General features: G+C 45.5%; 1 protein-coding gene across 2 annotated transcripts; it reads right to left on the bottom strand.

Moving 5' to 3' along the window:
• Positions 1-5,713: 5,713 nt before the first annotated feature.
• LOC136426150 (dynein axonemal intermediate chain 4-like) lies at positions 5,714-17,320 on the bottom strand. Of its 2 annotated transcripts, XM_066415045.1 has the most exons (23): positions 17,238-17,320; positions 15,901-16,195; positions 14,696-14,775; positions 14,147-14,259; positions 13,793-13,974; positions 13,208-13,315; positions 12,625-12,694; positions 12,350-12,481; positions 12,092-12,231; positions 11,836-11,938; positions 10,924-11,078; positions 10,351-10,437; positions 9,409-9,486; positions 9,112-9,185; positions 8,730-8,759; positions 8,324-8,481; positions 8,057-8,195; positions 7,823-7,910; positions 7,359-7,487; positions 7,075-7,172; positions 6,806-6,881; positions 6,615-6,692; positions 5,714-6,382 (listed from the first exon to the last, which is right to left on the bottom strand). In XM_066415045.1, exons 1-23 carry the CDS (start codon positions 17,282-17,284, stop codon positions 6,290-6,292), a joined length of 2,553 nt encoding a protein of 850 aa, XP_066271142.1. In that variant the 5' UTR covers positions 17,285-17,320; the 3' UTR covers positions 5,714-6,289. The 2 variants fall into 2 exon arrangements, with proteins under 2 accessions (XP_066271142.1, XP_066271143.1); XM_066415046.1 differs by lacking the exon at positions 8,730-8,759.
• Between the last annotated feature and the right edge of the window lie 749 nt (positions 17,321-18,069).

Below are 18,069 nucleotides of genomic sequence, written 5' to 3'. Positions count from 1 at the left end.
AAACAATTCTACAAGTAGATCTATCATACGAGACGCATTCATTGGCACAATTTATGGCACATGTATATCCTGATTTAATCCCGCTGACAGCAGCCGCCCGTAGCCGGTCAGCCGGCGCGGAGGGCCATTACAGCCCCGGACAGCTGGAGTTTGGGTTATACAGACTAATCACATGTATATCTATGTCTAGATTCTATATACTGCATATACATGTATGTACATGTATATATGAAAAGAAATTTAGCGAATCCAGATAAACTGAACTGAGTATAAATGATTTTCTTTCATTATCGTACAGTGCACAATCTTGCACCATGTGTCCGTCTTCCTCAATGCAGTTGGAGTAGTGCTGCGTACCGGTACTGGTCCAAAATACCGAATCATGAAGTACCGGTACTGTACCGATATAAATTTACACCAAGTATGTGCTTATTTTGTGACTGATCTTCTAACCTCATGGCCTCATGCAACACCAAACGTGACCAAAGTGACACCTTGGAACAGCGTTACTAATATGCAACAGATCATTCAGGCAGGTCGGGAGTTTTGATAGCAAGCTTAAGGCCAAGGGAGTTTGGCGATAGGAAACCTAGTTATGTTCTTTGAATAAAGATACTGACAAGTTTATTCATGTTTCTGTCATAATTGAAGAAGTTCAGAAAAACACATGTTAATTTTTCAAATTGTTCAGGTACTGAGGTACTAGGTCCCGACCTGTACCTAAACCTTTGTACCAGTACCTGTACCTGATGTTTCGTTTAGGTATGCAGCACTAAGTAATTTGGAGTAGCAGACATATACCTAATCTTTCATAACAGGAGTTTCTCGAGCTCTGCTCTAGTGGCAAAGTCACTGGCATTCCTTCTTCATAGACCTACAGAACTAAGGTGAAGTGTCTCAAGCAGAAATGCACTGTTCAAGCCTCATATTGCTGCACCATACATTAATATCGGGGCAATGCGAGGGTCAAATACATAAGCTTGTGGTGCAGGGTATTGAGGAGTAGAGTTTTACCAGTGTTAGATCTGATACTAACACCCCTCCTTTGCAGTGTTTTCGTCATGCTATGTGGAAGCTATAGCCTGTTCTAAGTATAACACCTAAATAGTATTGGAAGGAGCCATTTCCATATTTTCGTAGAATAGCTGAAATCTTAAGTTTGATCAAATTTGTCCTTTCTTATTGTTTAGGTTTATTTGTCCACCTTTTACAGTAATGGTCACCTGAATTAAAGGACCTGAGTAGTAATGGTTTTATTGAGAACTTAAGATGATTTGTTGACAATATAACCATGTCACGGGCAACATGGATACACCAGAACCACCGGGTGAGTGTAGCAAAGAGGCCTCAAGTTCCGCAGAATTAAGCTGGATCATCGACTTCAATTAGAGATTCTCAAGACACAACTCTGTCTGACAACAATGTCTTTGGGGAAATGTTCATTTAGGCTGTCGCTGGTTTTCCAGCTTTCTAAAGGACGCCTGGAGGGAGAGAGCAGCCTTAGTCCGAGCAAGCCGCTCGATATGATGATGATGAAAGGACTTATATACCTGGTCTGCATTTCGAGATGAGTTTGAATAGTACACCCTCATGCAAGCATCCCAACCAGAACCAGCACGTCTCCCTTGAATTGGTGCCACTGGAGAAGATGGGTGCCCAACCCCAAAGTATGTGGGTCTCAGATTCGCAACCTGTCATCCACCCTAAACAAATCCGCACAAAGGCTACCGTGTCAACCCTCCTCACTCAGGTGTAGGGACTGACACGGTCATCATACTCGAATATCTGTATCTGTTCCTGTACTAAGACAGGTTTGAAATCAAAGTGAATCATTGATTTCTTCTTCTGTAGTATATTTCAGCATCCAGATAGATGGTCAAGATGATTTTAAGATTTTGCTTTCTACAGGAAAAGTTGCCGTTCAAAACTGATTTGACTTTTACAGCTAGCTCACTCTGTGGTGAACCTTTCCCTCTTACCATACCAAGAATTTGTTAACAGATATATAATGAAGACTTGATGCACACCTGAATGTATTGAACAGAAAACTTTGAAACTGGAGTTTACATCACATGCACTTTTAATGTGAACCGCAGGAGGTCAGTACTGCATAGTGTTAGGCCAAGCCAAGTCACGGTCTAGCAGCGACCTCAAACGACGCACAAGCAAAACGCAGGGTCTAACGTCGCAACGCGTGGAAGATACTTACTTGTCAGCAAGCTCATGACTAGATGGCCACCCCGCACATGTTACCGCCGCGATTTCTGGCAAAATTATGGTATAAATGAGTGAGTTTGGAATGATGGTAGCGTGTGCTGAAGATTCCTGTCAAAGTAGACCACACACTAGCGGCCTCCAGCGATTTAGTTGCAAACTGCAAGAACAAGCTGGCGAACGAAGCCCCCCTCCCCACCTGTTGTCACGGCAACGCCGTTGATGTAAATAGAATATCAGAGGATTGCCCATTTTACAAGTTTCACAACTTTCCGTGCGAGTTCTTTACTGGCAATTTGAAGGTCAACATATCGCTTTTGAAAAAATATAATTTTTAGCGCCCAAATTCTCCCACAATGCTTCAGGCGCAACGTCATCGACCTTGCCGCGAACAGCCCCCCTCCCCCTGTCGGTGTAATATATGCCACTAACTTGTAAATGTAGCCCACGGCTTGGTTAGACAGGCACCTCAGAATGTTTTTCCCTTTTCCTTATAATTTTTTCAGCAGCTATGGGTGACTGGCAATCCCCTGAAATTAAAGATAACACATATTATAGAAGATAACTGCGTATGTTGAACTGGTGACGTCACATCAGTAGCGATTTATTACCAAAGTTCAGCATCAGACCTGGAACAAACGCACTAGAGGTCGTTGACCTTGCTCGAACCGCCCCCCTCCCCACAAAAATCTATTTATGTTTTCATAGTCACACAAATAGCCCATAACACACAACAACAGACACCCTGGAGTTTAATTTACTTTTCTGTTAAGTTTCACAACTATTTTGGAGGTCAGTTTGTTCCGTAAAATAGCAGATAACCCATATTTCATGTACAGACTGCGTGTGTTGAAGATTCCCGCCAAAAGTAGACCCCACACTAGCGGCCTCCAGCGATTTAGTTGCAAACTGCAAGAACAAGCTGGCGAACGAAGCCCCCCCCTCCCCACCTGTTGTCACGGCAACGCCGTTGATGTAAAGAGAATATCAGAGGATTGCCCATTTTACAAGTTTCACAACTTTCCGTGCGAGTTCTTTACTGGCAATCTGAAGGTCAACATATCGCTTTTGAAAAAAATATAATTTTTAGCGCCCAAATTCTCCCACAATGCTTCAGGCGCAACGTCATCGACCTTGCCGCGAACAGCCCCCCTCCCCCTGTCGGTGTAATATATGCCACTAATTTGTAAATGTAGCCCACGGTTTGGTTAGACAGGCACCTCAGAATATTTTTCCCTTTCCTTATAATTTTTTCAGCAGCTATGGGTGACTGGCAATCCCCTGAAATTAAAGATAACACATATTATAGAAGATAACTGCGTATGTTGAACTGGTGACGTCACATCAGCGTCCTCTAGCGATTTATTACCAAAGTTCAGCATCAGACCTGGAACAAACGCACTAGAGGTCGTTGACCTTGCTCGAACCGCCCCCCTCCCCACAAAAATCTATTTATGTTTTCATAGTCACACAAATAGCCCATAACACACAACAACAGACACCCTGGAGTTTAATTTACTTTTCTGTTAAGTTTCACAACTATAATTTTGGAGGTCAGTTTGTTCCGTAAAATAGCAGATAACCCATATTTCATGTACAGACTGCGTGCATTGAAGATTCCCGCCAAAAGTAGACCACACACTAGCGGCCTCCAGCGAGTTAGTTGCAAACTGCAAGAACAAGCTGGCGAACGAAGCCCCCCTCCCCACCTGTTGTCACGGCAACGCCGTTGATGTAAAGAGAATATCAGAGGATTGCCCATTTTACAAGTTTCACAACTTTCCGTGCGAGTTCTTTACTGGCAATTTGAAGGTCAACATATCGCTTTTGAAAAAATATAATTTTTAGCGCCCAAATTCTCCCACAATGCTTCAGGCGCAACGTCATCGACCTTGCCGCGAACAGCCCCCCTCCCCCTACCGGTGTAATATATGCCACTAACTTGTAAATGTAGCCCACGGCTTGGTTAGACAGGCACCTCAGAATGTTTTTCCCTTTCCTTGTAATTTTTTCGGCAGCAGTGGGTGACTGGCGATCCCCTGAAATTGAAGATAACACATATTATAGAGGATAACTGCGTATGTTGAACTGGTGACGTCACATCAGCGGCCTCTAGCGACATATTTCCAAAGTTCAGCATCAGACCTGGAACAAACGCACTAGAGGTCGTTGACCTTGCTCGAACCGCCCCCCTCCCCACAAAAATCTATTTATGTCTTCATAGTCACACAAATAGCCCATAACACACAACAACAGACACCCTGGAGTTTAATCTACTTTCCTGTTAAGTTTCACAACTATTTTGGAGGTCAGGTTATTCCGTAAAATGACAGATAACCCATATTTCAAGTACAAACTGCGTGTGTTGAAGATTCCCGCCAAAAGTAGACCCCACACTAGCGGCCTCCAGCGATTGAGTTGCAAACTGCAAGAACAAGCTGGCGAACGAAGCCCCCCTCCCACCAGCTGTTGTCACGACACGACAACGCCGTTGATGTAAGGACAATATTACAGGATAATTTGTCCATTTTCTAAGTTTCACAACTTTCCGTGCGAGTTCTATATTGTCAATCTGAAGGTTCACGTATCGCTTTTTGATAAAATATAATATCTAGCGCCCAAATTCTCCCACAATGCTTCAGACAAAAATGTCAGTGACCTTGCCCGCGGACAGCCCCCCTCCCCCCTGCCTGTGTAATGTCATTATCTCGCAAATGTAGCCCACAACACACAATGACAGACATCCTGGAGTTTAGTTTACATTCCTGTTAAGTTTTACAACTATTTTCAAGGTCATGTTATTCCGTAAAATGGCAGATAAACCATATTTCATGCACAAACTGCTTGTGTTGAAGATTTCTGCCAAAAGTAGACTACGCACTAGCGACCTCTAGCGTACACAGGTCGGCTATATAGGAACTCCACTTACAATACATGCATCTGCTTCCATGAGCAAAAGAGATTACTGTACAGCAGTGACCTCTAGCGATGTGTCTTTCAGGTGCACCTTTAGGCATTTTGACCTTTTCGACTTGTATGTATGGATCTACCACATGGCTCACTCTCCTCAAATCTTCCAGATCAATGTGCATGACTGAATACCTCCAACCCCATCCAACCAAAGCTTTGGGGAATCAGAAAAAAATGACGCTTCCCTTGACACAATAAATTCCAGTTTTTGACCTTCGTGGAGAACCTCCCCTCCCCCTAAGGAGTGTATTGATTTCTCTATATCGCAAATTTAGATCACGACAGAACTGAACAGACCCCTTAAAATCTATTTCTCAAATCAAAGCTTTGTAGTCTACACACTCACACAGAGCAACGTTTACCAGCATCTTGTTTGAAGTAGCGACTTTATAGATGAAAGTGTTCAAGCACGTTAATTCTTCAGAGAAAATGGCCAGTTAGAAATGTGCACTCACACAATTTTTTCCTTTCATGAAGTCCATTTACACTTAAAAGTAGGACGGGAATAAAAACCAACAGCCATACAGTGAACAGTTTTTGGAACCTTTACTTTCTGGAACCTTTATATATCTTATACAACTGAAGAGTCACATATCAACACAAAGCTACTCTGTGTATCAATTTACAAAATATACATCTTTTGACAGAACAGTGGTGTCAGCAGCAAAAATGTCAAGTACAAAACGTCTAATTTTCTTACAATTTGCATGTACATCTTCTGCCAAATTCATTCTCATCTATACAGTGTTGAAAAATGAAGCTCATCACACAAGTTATATCTGCCATACATTCAGCATTTCTGCCTCATGTTACTTTGGTCAGGGGGATATTCAATTTACAGGAATATAATGTATTTGAACTGCCAGTTCCTTCCTCAATACCATTACCCAACCTGTAGTTTTCCTCTCTACAAGGTGAGAAATCAGTTCCGCTAGTCTGGCCACAAATGCAAGAGGTATGAGATGGTGCATTTCTCCACCATGAAGCAAATTTCCTCCAGGGAAGATGCAGAAGTTTGAGATGGCGCATTACTGATTTCCTTGAGATAAGCTGCAGAAGTTTGAGACTGTACTGATTTCGTTGAGGAAAGCTGCATAAGTTAGTGTCACTCCCCGCTGCCCTTCTTCTTGCCTGCCTTGCCCGTGCTCTGCAGCTGGGAGGCCATGGTGGCCTGGATAATGTCCCTCAGGGCGCCGCCCTGAAATAAACAACACATTTTATCAAACTAATCAACTCACAGTGGATCAATGAAAAAAAGTTTCCTTCAGTAACCTGCATTTGTGCATGGCATTAGTGTAAATTATCATAGATATCCTTTTCTCAACACATCTTCTGACTTGGCTGTTACAGCACATCTTGGTCTGAGCAAGGAGGCTTTTCCTTGGTCTGAGATAAAATTTCAAAACACAATGCAGTTCTGATGTGCTGACCTGGTTGTCGGGCGTCGGCTGCATGCACTTCAGCTTATAGACAGTGACTTGTCCATCACTGGCACCTACCAATACGCACTGCAGGAGGTACAGAAAAAGTTAGATGCTGTTCCATTCCACAGTGTGTGTGGTACATATTTCAGAGGTCAGAGTGAGAATCGTTTGTTTGTTTGTTTGTCTGTGGTACTTACATCGGAATTGAGAGTGAAGGAGATGCAAGACAGCTTGATGCCGGGGTTCGGCACGTTCACGATGATGGGGTCCAACCTGCGGCAATCAGACAGACAGACAGACAGGGTTAGTACTTATTACACAGGTGGCAGAATTCTGTACCTTCCGGTACCACAGAGCCATGATTTACAGGTTTTTTTCACACAAGGCTGCTGATAGGGTCAAAGACCCCGCCTGTAGCTGCCTTTATTCTTACTTCAAGACTCCTAGAAAAAGCTAAGAAGCTCACGTGCTGACGGACAGGTCCCAGATCTCCACGGCTCCTTCGTTGACGCAGCCAAACACAGTGGATGATGAGGGCGACCAGCACACATCGTACACCGAGCGCTGCGGGTGGGGACAAAGTGCAACATGGCGATTTCTTCACTTACTGGTAATATGACAGCAACAGTTTGTCATGTGGAGAATGGAAGGAATAGGTCTTATACAATTTACAGTTATCATTTTGTTTTAGGATTGAAGAAATCCAAAAAAAATGATGGCTGAAACTTTCTGAGGTTATTGGCTTCTCACCGTGGAGGAGAAGAAGTTAATGGCTGGTGATGTCATGTCATGTGACCAGAGTCGGACGCTCCAATCGGCGCTGCAGCTCAGGAAGATGTCGGGCGCAAACGGCGACCACGTGATCTTGTAGACTGGACCCTAAACGGAACAGGACAGAATCAGCCGTGCACAAACAGCAATCAATCATGATGATCCTGTAGAGTTACCCCGTACAGAACAGGACAGCAAATAAATAAACAAATAAACAGGACAGAAACAGGACATAAGCAGGACAGAAACAGCCCTTACCGTGTGCCCTGCATATGAGTCCAGGTACTGCCCTTACCGTGTGCCCTGCATATGAGTCCAGGTACTGTCCTTACCGTGTGCCCTGCATATGAGTCCAGGTACTGCCCTTACCGTGTGCCCTGCATATGAGTCCAGGTACTGCCCTTACCGTGTGCCCTGCATATGAGTCCAGGTACTGCCCTTACCGTGTGCCCTGCATATGAGTCCAGGTACTGCTCGTTGTAGGAACAGGAACACTTGTGGATGTGGCCCTCCTCCGTCCCTGCCAGGTAGCTGCACACAGGAAGTAATGGGGCATTATGGGTAGGTTGAACATGGTAGCATTGTGGGTAGGTTATGTAGGAATGTTTCCATGGAAACACAAGACCCCATTCCTTATTCCAAACTACTCAAAACAAAAGGACAGGCTTGGGACTCACATGTTGGGGTCCTTGGCACTGAAGTCGAAGCAGAGTCCGGGGGCGAATCTGAAGATGAGACCTTCGCTCTTCTTGCTTCCTTCCTTTCCCTTCCCCGCTCCCGTCTGCTTCACAGCCGTGCGCTTAAGCTTCATCAGGTCTGAAATAAAGCAGGGAGCCTTCAGTAGTCTTACAGGAAGGAGCCTTCAGCAGTATTGAAGGAAGGAGTCATTAGCAGTCATCAGAGACGCAGAAAAGATAACAATTCATCAAGCACAGCTGCTGTACCTGAAGCCTCCAGTCCCTTCCGGATGGACCACTGCACGACCCTGCCGTCAGCCGACACCGACACCAGAACCTCGCCGCGCTCATCGCCATGGGCACCGCGGTCTCGCTCCACCCACTTGAGCTGCCACACCGGCGCCGAGTGTTTCCCTGCGTTCTCACTACAGACAGACAGACAGACACGTTACACACAGCACAAATAGGTAAGTGTATGTAAGTATGTATGTTCACTATGCTGTTAAAACACAAGAGGACTAGGGGTAAAGTGTACTTCACCGCAGGGGGGGGGGACACAACTTCATGAGCAAAGTATTAGAAAAGCTACTAATGAAAAAAGGCCAAAAACAATAAATGAAACTTGGCCTAGTCTACTTCAAACCGGGGGTGCAGAGGGCAGAAAAGAACCTACCTGTTTTTGACGTGGTCCTGTCCGGACTGACTGCGGAAAGCAGGAGAAAGCAGGGGAGAGTCATTAATGCATGCAGATTGATGGCAAGCTGAGGACGAGTGTGCAGCTCATGTGAACAAGCTTACAAGCTGTCTAGCACAGGTGAGGACATGTGAGGACAGGTGAGGACAGGTGAGGCAAGCTTACAAGCTGTCTAGCACAGGTGAGGCAAGCTTACAAGCTGTCTAGTACAGGTGAGCACAGGTGAAGCAAGCTTACAAGTCGCCCAGCGCTGGTGAGGAAAGGTGAGGCCATGAGCATGGGCACAGGTGAGAAAGGTGAGACAAACTTACAAGCTGTCCAGCACAGGTGAGCACAGGTGAGAAAGGTGAGACAAACTTACAAGCTGTCCAGCACAGGTGAGTCCTCCTGGCTCCTCACATTGTAGATGGCAACAGTTCCGTCGTACAGCCCCACCTAGCAGACATGGGAGGAACTGCAGGTTCAGACTTGCTTTGATTCAAACAACTGGAAATTTCATGTTTCCTTCAACAGGAAGTGCCATTAATTTGGGACTGTTGACTTCTCGTCAGATTACACCAGTGCACTTTGGTTGAATTTCAAGGTGCAAGTTTCCCAGGACTGAGCTGATATTCCTGAGTGCACAAGTTGTTCCACTAGAAGCACCAAATCTACTCACGGCCAGCAGACTGGGGTTCTGGTAGGAGAAGTCCATGCTGACCACCCCCAAGGCACAGTGGTACACTCTCTCTGGGTACTGAAACAGCAACATCAGCAGGAAACATTCAGCAGCAAGTAGGGAGGCACTAGGAACCTGTTTCCTCACTTAACATTCAGCAGAAAGTAGGGAGGCACTAGGAACCTGTTTCTTCACTTAACATTCAGCAGCAAGTAGGGAGGCACTAGGAACCTGTTTCCTCACTTAAATGGTGAAAATTAGTATATAGCTTCTATAAGGAATGTTAACTCAGACGGGATATAAAGCCCCGGGTCCCGTGTTACACCTTGAGCATGTTTATATGACTTATGAGAACCCACAAAACTTATCACTAAGAGTAAGTGGAGAAATAAACCTACCAGTCAAGGCTGGTAATTATCATGCAACAAAAACACTGGAACTGCAGACGCCTCCTTTACTCATACAAACAACAACACTACAACTGCAGATACGAGTCCTTTACTCATACAAACAACAACACTACAACTGCAGACGCCTCCTTTACTCATACAAACAACAACACTACAACTGCAGATACGAGTCCTTTACTCATACAAACAACAACACTACAACTGCAGATACGAGTCCTTTACTCATACAAACAACAACACTACAACTGCAGATACGAGTCCTTTACTCATACAAACAACAACACTACAACTGCAGATACGAGTCCTTTACTCATACAAACAACAACACTACAACTGCAGATACGAGTCCTTTACTCATACAAACAACAACACTACAACTGCAGATACGAGTCCTTTACTCATACAAACAAAAACACTACAACTGCAGACAGTTTCCTTTACTCATACATGTACTGGGAAACTTAGCTTACAAGCGGTCTCACATTGGGGTTCATACTGCGCATTGGTATAATCATTGTGTACATGGTCTCACCTTGGGGTTCTTGAGAGACCAGCAGCAGGCCAGCCCGCCTTTCTGGTCGTTGAACCCAAACTGGCCGTAACCCACGGCGATCAGGTCCTGGTGGCAAATATAAAAAAACAATGAGATTCTGCTGAACATTCCTCCCACTATGCTGAACATTCCTCCCACTATGCTGAACATTCCTCTCACTTTCAAGACTGTGAGATTATGCTGAACATTCCTCTCACTTTAAAGACTGTGAGATTATGCTGAACATTCCTCTCACTTTAAAGACTGTGAGATTATGCTGAACATTCCTCTCACTTTAAAGACTGTGAGATTATGCTGAGCATTCCTCTCACTTTAAAGACTGTGAGATTATGCTGAACATTCCTCTCACTTTAAAGACTGTGAGATTATGCTGCATGCTCTTCTTACCTTAACTACTGTCTTTTTCCTCTTAGCATTTCTGTAACAATAAAAATTTTTCAAAAAAACATTCAAGGTAGGGTACAGTTAGGTTAGGCCACTGACCAGGACATACATGTTCTATTGCACCTACTGGGTTTCTATGTTTGTCTGTTTGTTTGTTTGTTTACTGACCGGGTTCGCCTTGTTCCAGGACAGGCAGCTGACGTTCCTGCCGTCCGTCAGCTCGCAGTGGTAGATCCAGAGCCGCTCCAGGTTGGGGCCCATCTGTGTGATGGACATGGAGCCGGCCGTGGGAGGGGGCTCGTCCGGAACCTCACGGTCCACGTCTGGGGGGTGGGGGGTGTACAGAACAGCATCAGCATCAGCACTAACCATCACAATCACTTACCATCATCACACATCATCATCACCATCACTAATCATCACAATCATCATCCAACGGGGCAGGAAGACACACTGGACTGTCTAGACAACAGTGCACATTACTGTTGCCATGAATCCCAGAACAGAACATTAAGTTAAAACAAAGAGCATGTTCATGACCTGACTTTGTCTATGGTGTGGTTACTTACAGTAGAGTTTTATACATCAATGAGAGACAGTTTTGCTGACCTGTGAGTTTGTACTGATCTGCAAATTTGGCCATAGTCTAGTTACAGCAAGGTTTTAGAAGCAGTTTCATCAGTTTGTACTGACCTGTGGGTTTGTACTGACCTGTGGGTTTGTACTGACCTGTGGGATTGTACTGACCTGTGGGTTTGCACTGACCTGTGGGTTTGCACTGACCTGTGGGTTTGTACTGACCTGTGGGTTTGTACTGACCTGTGGGTTTGTACTGACCTGTGGGTTTGCACTGACCTGTGGGTTTGTACTGACCTGTGGGTTTGTACTGACCTGTGGGTTTGTACTGACCTGTGGGTTTGTACTGACCTGTGGGATTGTACTGACCTGTGAGTTCGTCCATGCCTCTGTAGGCTGTGGGTTTGTACTGACCTGTGAGCTCGTCCATGCCTCTGTAGGCTGTGGGTTTGTACTGACCTGTGAGTTCGTCCATGCCTCTGTAGGCTGTGGGTTTGTACTGACCTGTGAGCTCGTCCATGCCTCTGTACGCTGCCTGTTTGGGCTGGAAGATGTTCTGCACCACGACCCTCTCCATGACAAACAAGTCGTGCTGCAGGCTCTCCGTCTGAAGCACAAGGCCAGCGGATTTACAAAAAACACAAAATCAGCACAAGGCCAGCGGATTTACAAACAGCACAAAATCAGCACAAGAAAAACATGGCATGCATAAAAGCATCACTGCCCCAAGGTCCCCCTACACGACCTTGAGGAGCCTGACCTTGAGGAGGGGATGGTCGGCATCATCGATGACCCCATCAACGGTTCCGTCCTTCTCTGGCAGCGCTGGCGGCGCGGGCGTCTCCGCAATCTCGAACTGCGACACCTGCATGCTGGACCCCATCAGGCTGGCACGGCTCTCTGGAACAGAACAGGTCATGTGAGCTGGGAGTCAGGTGGTGGTTGGCTAGTGGTCCCATGGTTTATCGGAACATGGTTGGATAAATTTCATAGGTCACATTCTCACGATAAAACTCACCCCTCCCACTTTGCCCCGACAGAGCCGACCCTTGCCGCATCGACCCCTCCACAGAAGTCTCCTCCAGGTCGGCCTTCTTGCTGGTGGGTCGGCTGATCAGGTCCTGGTCCGCATCCGCCTCTCCGGACTTTTCTGCAGGGGAGCGGGCAGAGGAGAGAGTTACGGCATCAAACCTTCACATTGATACACAAACAGGGTCCGGGAATTTCACATGCGCAAGTTGTGCAACAAGAGATCATTTTTTACTTTGTTATTTTCAACTTGGAAACTCTTACCCTTGTCTTTAGCTGCCAGGTCCTGATAAGTGTCATGCATGTCCCACTCGGAGGCATTGATGCCCGTGTCCTGAAACAGAACAAACAACAGTACAGGAACAGTGCATTCAAGTGTAGGACTCTATAGTACATAGACGTAATCTCGAACGCGTTTGAACATATAACAGCCAATCCCGTTCTCTCGTTTGATAAAGCTCAGTTGTTTGCGAGTGGTCCTGTTAGTTGTTGTCTCCTACTTCCCATACAAGAATAGCATGCAAATAATTCAACAACAGCACACAAACCATACCGAGGCATGGACGCCTGTGTCCTGTACAATTTTACCTGCACTGCCTGCGCAGACAGGTGTAGTTACAGCAGTGAAAGTTACTTACAGCAGTGAAAGTTACTTACAGCAGTGAAAGTTACTTACAGCAGTGAAAGTTACTTACAGCAGTGAAAGTTACTTACAGCAGTGAAAGTTTCTTACAGCAGTGAAAGTTACTTACAGCAGTGAAAGTTACTTACAGCAGTGAAAGTTACTTACAGCAGTGAAAGTAACTTACAGCAGTGAAAGTTACTTACAGCAGTGAAAGTTACTTACGATCAGCTCCACTTTCTCCGCCTGCACCTCCTTGTTCTTCGGTGCATCGTTGAAGGTCTGCATGCCCCTCTCCATGTATCGGTCGTTCCCTACACGGTTCTTACACAGCTGGGGAACATATCAAATTACATCAGCTGGGGAACATATCAAATATTAGCTGGGAAACATCAAATATCAGCTGGGGAACATATCAAATATCAGCTGGGGAACATATCAAAGATCAGCTGGGAAACATATCAAATATCAGCTGGGAAAAATATCAAATAACATCAGCTGGGGAACATATATCAAATATCAGCTGGGAAACATATGAAATAACATCAGCTTGGAAATATATCAAATAACATGTGTGATGCCAGATCTAAGAGTTGTGATCCCAGATCTAAGAGTTGTGATCCCAGATCTAAGAGTTGTGATCCCAGATCTAAGAGTTGTGATGCCAGATCTAAGAGTTGTGATCCCAGATCTAAGAGTTGTGATGCCAGATCTAAGAGTTGTGATCCCAGATCTAAGAGTTGTGATGCCAGATCTAAGAGTTGTGATGCCAGATCTAAGAGTTGTGATCCCAGATCTAAGAGATCTCACCTCCTTGTACTTCTCATTCCTGGCCCGGATCCCGTCGGCGTTCTCGCTGTCGTTGGCTACGCACGTCCCGACCAGATCCAGGATCCAGATCGTATCGCTCTCCGTCAGCCGGATCGGCACTGAGAGATCCAGATCTGCCTCCGTCAGAACCTCCTTCACTTCCTCACGCCGCGTCTTCACACCTTCACAAACAAACAAACTTATCTGTGAGTAGCTAAAATATTTAATTCTTAACTCTTTACGTGTAGTTAACCCCTTAGCAAAGTTTGCTACGTTATTGTTCTCCGGCTGTTTTCCGGCCCGGGGTCAAGGTCGTGACCTACTGGACAGCCCAGGGGCAAGGTCATGACTTACTGGACAGCCCAGGGGCAAGGTCGTGGGATCCCGCCTCCGAGATCTCGTCGCCGAAGGACTGGTCTGTTGCTGTGGACTGTCCGGAGATCCGAGAGACGCTGCCCATCACCGACCTGAGGGGAGAAATGATATGAAAGCTAATGTATTGCCAGTTCTTGCCCGTGGAACTGTGACTGACGTTGTAACATACTCTGATTACTCAATAATAGCGTTGGCAATATCTACACAAGCTGGGTTTGACTTCTTTGTTGGAGGCAGTGGAAGACGAAGAGCCCCACTTGTTTTAGAATGATAAGGGTTTCTCTAGAGTCTCAACATGAAAATAACAACTTGAAGGTCATTATCAAAACTGCATACACCATCATGTCTCCGTGATGAATACATTTACTACAAACTGGTTGGAAAGGTGTGAAAATGGGGTCATGACGGTACCAATACACCAAATCTTGATTTTCTGAAGCATTTCAAGATTGGGGAAAGGAGCTGTTCGGATTCGGCCGCAATCTGTAGTTTCCAACTGTTATATTTAAGTTATTATTTGATACTGACCTGGAGAAAGGAGCGCCGAACACGCTGGCCGTTCCTGTGCCAGTCTGGTAGATGGAAGCCTGCGACATGAAGTCAGTGGGCTGAACAAACAAACAAGCAAGAAATCTAAGAGACTAGTCAGGGAAGAAACTTTTGATTACTAGTAATTAGGTCAGGGATGAAAGCTATTGTAACAAGATTTCTAATTGGACTGACTGGGATGTAAACTACTGTGAGAAGATTTGTTTGGCTGGACAGAGACAAAACTAATGTAACAAGATCTCTGATTGGCTGGACAGGGTTGTAACTACTGTACTAGTACGTTGATGAAAGTTAGACATCCAGGTAGTAAGATACGCCAAAAATAATTACTCAAGCAACTGGATAAAGTTTTGAAACTTCAAAACTTTATCCAGTTGCTTGAGTAATTATTTTTGGCGTACTGTACTAGTACTGTAACAAATCTGATTGGCTGGACAGGGTTGTAACTACTGTACTGTAACAAGATTTCTGATTGGCCAGACTGGGATGTTAACTACTGTGAGAAGATCTCTGATTGGCCGGACTGGGATACTACTAGTAAGTTCAGAATCTGTAGAATATTTCTGATTGGCCGGACTAGAATGTAACCAACTGCAACAAGATTTCTGATAGGCCCCAGCTGTAACAAAGCTGTTGTAAGAAGCCCTCTGATAGGACCATCACCCCAGCTGTAACAAATTAAGCTGTTGTAAGAAGCCCTCTGATAGGACCCAGCTGTAACAAAGCTGTTGTAAGAAGCCCTCTGATAGGACCCCAGCTGTAACAAATTAAGCTGTTGTAAGAAGCCCTCTGATAGGACCCCAGCTGTAACAAATTAAGCTGTTGTAAGAAGCCCTCTGATAGGACCGTCACCCCAGCTGTAACAAAGCTGTTGTAAGAAGCTCTCTGATAAGACGCAGCTGTAACAAAGCTGTTGTAAGAAGCCCTCTGATAGGACCCCAGCTGTAACAAAGCTGTTGTAAGAAGCCCTCTGATAGGACCATCACCCCAGCTGTAACAAATTAAGCTGTTGTAAGAAGCCCTCTGATAGGACTCAGCTGTAACAAAGCTGTTGTAAGAAGCCCTCTGATAGGACCATCACCCCAGCTGTAACAAATTAAGCTGTTGTAAGAAGCCCTCTGATAGGACCCAGCTGTAACAAAGCTGTTGTAAGAAGCCCTCTGATAGGACCCCGCCCTACTCACAGTTCCCACAGATGATGAGTCGGTGCCGCCCTGCCCGAACAGCTTGCTCTGCGTGTGATGCGGCGCGTTCGGGTCCACGGCCAGCAGCGGCTGGGGCGTCACGTCGTTCCCCGCATCATCAAGGACAACCACATTTGGCCCCTTGCTGCGCTGCGTCACCCCACCCTTCCCATCATCCAACACCACGCTCTTCTTGCTGCTTGACCCTGCGACCTGGCTGCGCGTGGAGCCCACCATCATGGAGCTCTTGGTGTGCTGGAACGTGCTGCGGAGCATGCTCTTCTGGGGAGCACCCCTAACAAACAAACAAATAAACACAGAAATAAACACATATGGTCACAACATCATGGAGCTCTTGGTGTGCTCATCTGACATCCCTGAGCTGGAATAATGAACTGTTGAATGGATGTATTCTGACTCACTTCTGGACTGGGCCTTGCTGTGATGTATAAGCTAAACTCACTGGGCATTAGTGTGGATATATAGCAACATGGTCCAACACTCCACAGTTTCTGATCTTGGTCTGCAGTCCTGTTGTCGCTGCACTGAAACTTAAAATGCTCAGGTCCACACGGCTGGCTTACTGAGACACATGACTGCCTAAAACTCTGCCAAGGTGTACATGTCATCCTCATGTACACTGTACAGTGTCACAAGTATTACAACAGAGCCGCAAAAGCAAACAAACAAACAAACGGGGCTATGATTGGCTGACACCTATCTTGTCAACAGTTTTTCAACCTTCAGCCTGCGTGTAAGAGTATAGTAGAGTAGAGTCTTCGGTCAGGTAGGATGTACATCCAGTAATTATAAGGTAGCTGTTTGGCACCGAATTTGTATTGGTTACGGGGTGAAGGTTAAAACTATTGACAGGTACGTGGCTATAATTATTTAGCCTGGAATCCAGACCTATTATAGCTCCCGAGTCTCTCTCCGCAAATATTTGCTATTTGCGGAGAGAGACTCGGGAGCTATAATAGGTCTGGATTCCAGGCTAATAATTATTTTTGTCATATCTATAATAAGTAGAAAACTTTTAGTTTTACAAGAGAGACAGAGAGTTTAGTCCTTGAGGCACGGTCTTGGTTAACAAATGACAACTTGCGAAAAACAGAAACATGGACTTAGGCCAAAACTAAGGCCTGCACATAAAGAAAACCACAGTGTGACTTACGCCCACTTCGGTAAGCTACGTACAATTCTACTCTACTGTACTCTACTCAAAACATGTTCCTCACGATGCCCCCCTCCCCCATACGTGCCAGTACACTACTAGGAACAGGCGTTCGATCCCGATCCAAGAAAGTGAAAACGAGTAAAACTCGGCCTTTCCGCACCCTGCCATGCTGGGCGCCTTACTCCTTCCCTTGGCTGACGCTGACATGCTGGAAAACTCTGGAAATGGCCACAGAAGTCTCCCAAAAATGTTGTTGTTGTTGTTGTTGTCCTTGTTTAACGTCTATTACTTCGTTAGACATGGTCTCTAGGTGCTGTGCTGGTCGCTAGGTTTCAGTTCTAGTTGATTTCTCGCTAGGTTTTTAGCACTTGGTGACTTGAGGTAGCGTGTTGCTGGATGTGTTTCAGTTGAGCACGTCGAATCTGCGAGTGCTCTCGATGTACTGGGAGAATGTTCTGTACATCTGTGTGTTGATAACGTCAGTGAGGTCTTCTCTCATTCCAGCAAGAGTGACGATGTCCGTGTGTCTGTTCTTCGCTCAAAAGTCCAGAAAGCTAATGTTGATGTTGCTATGAGCACCCGCATAAATTAACGAGTAAAACTCGGCCTTTCCGCACCCTGCCATGCTGGGCGCCTTACTCCTTCCCTTGGCTGACGCTGACATGCTGGAAAACTCTGGAAATGGCCACAGAAGTCTCCCAAAAATGTTGTTGTTGTTGTTGTTGTCCTTGTTTAACGTCTATTACTTCGTTAGACATGGTCTCTAGGTGCTGTGCTGGTCGCTAGGTTTCAGTTCTAGTTGATTTCTCGCTAGGTTTTTAGCACTTGGTGACTTGAGGTAGCGTGTTGCTGGATGTGTTTCAGTTGAGCACGTCGAATCTGCGAGTGCTCTCGATGTACTGGGAGAATGTTCTGTACATCTGTGTGTTGATAACGTCAGTGAGGTCTTCTCTCATTCCAGCAAGAGTGACGATGTCCGTGTGTCTGTTCTT

This window comes from Branchiostoma lanceolatum, unplaced genomic scaffold (assembly GCF_035083965.1).
Source record: "Branchiostoma lanceolatum isolate klBraLanc5 unplaced genomic scaffold, klBraLanc5.hap2 Scaffold_80, whole genome shotgun sequence".
Classification (NCBI taxonomy): Eukaryota; Metazoa; Chordata; class Leptocardii; order Amphioxiformes; family Branchiostomatidae; genus Branchiostoma; species Branchiostoma lanceolatum.
Note: the sequence above shows the minus strand (reverse complement) of the source record. Positions and strands in the feature narration are given on the sequence as shown.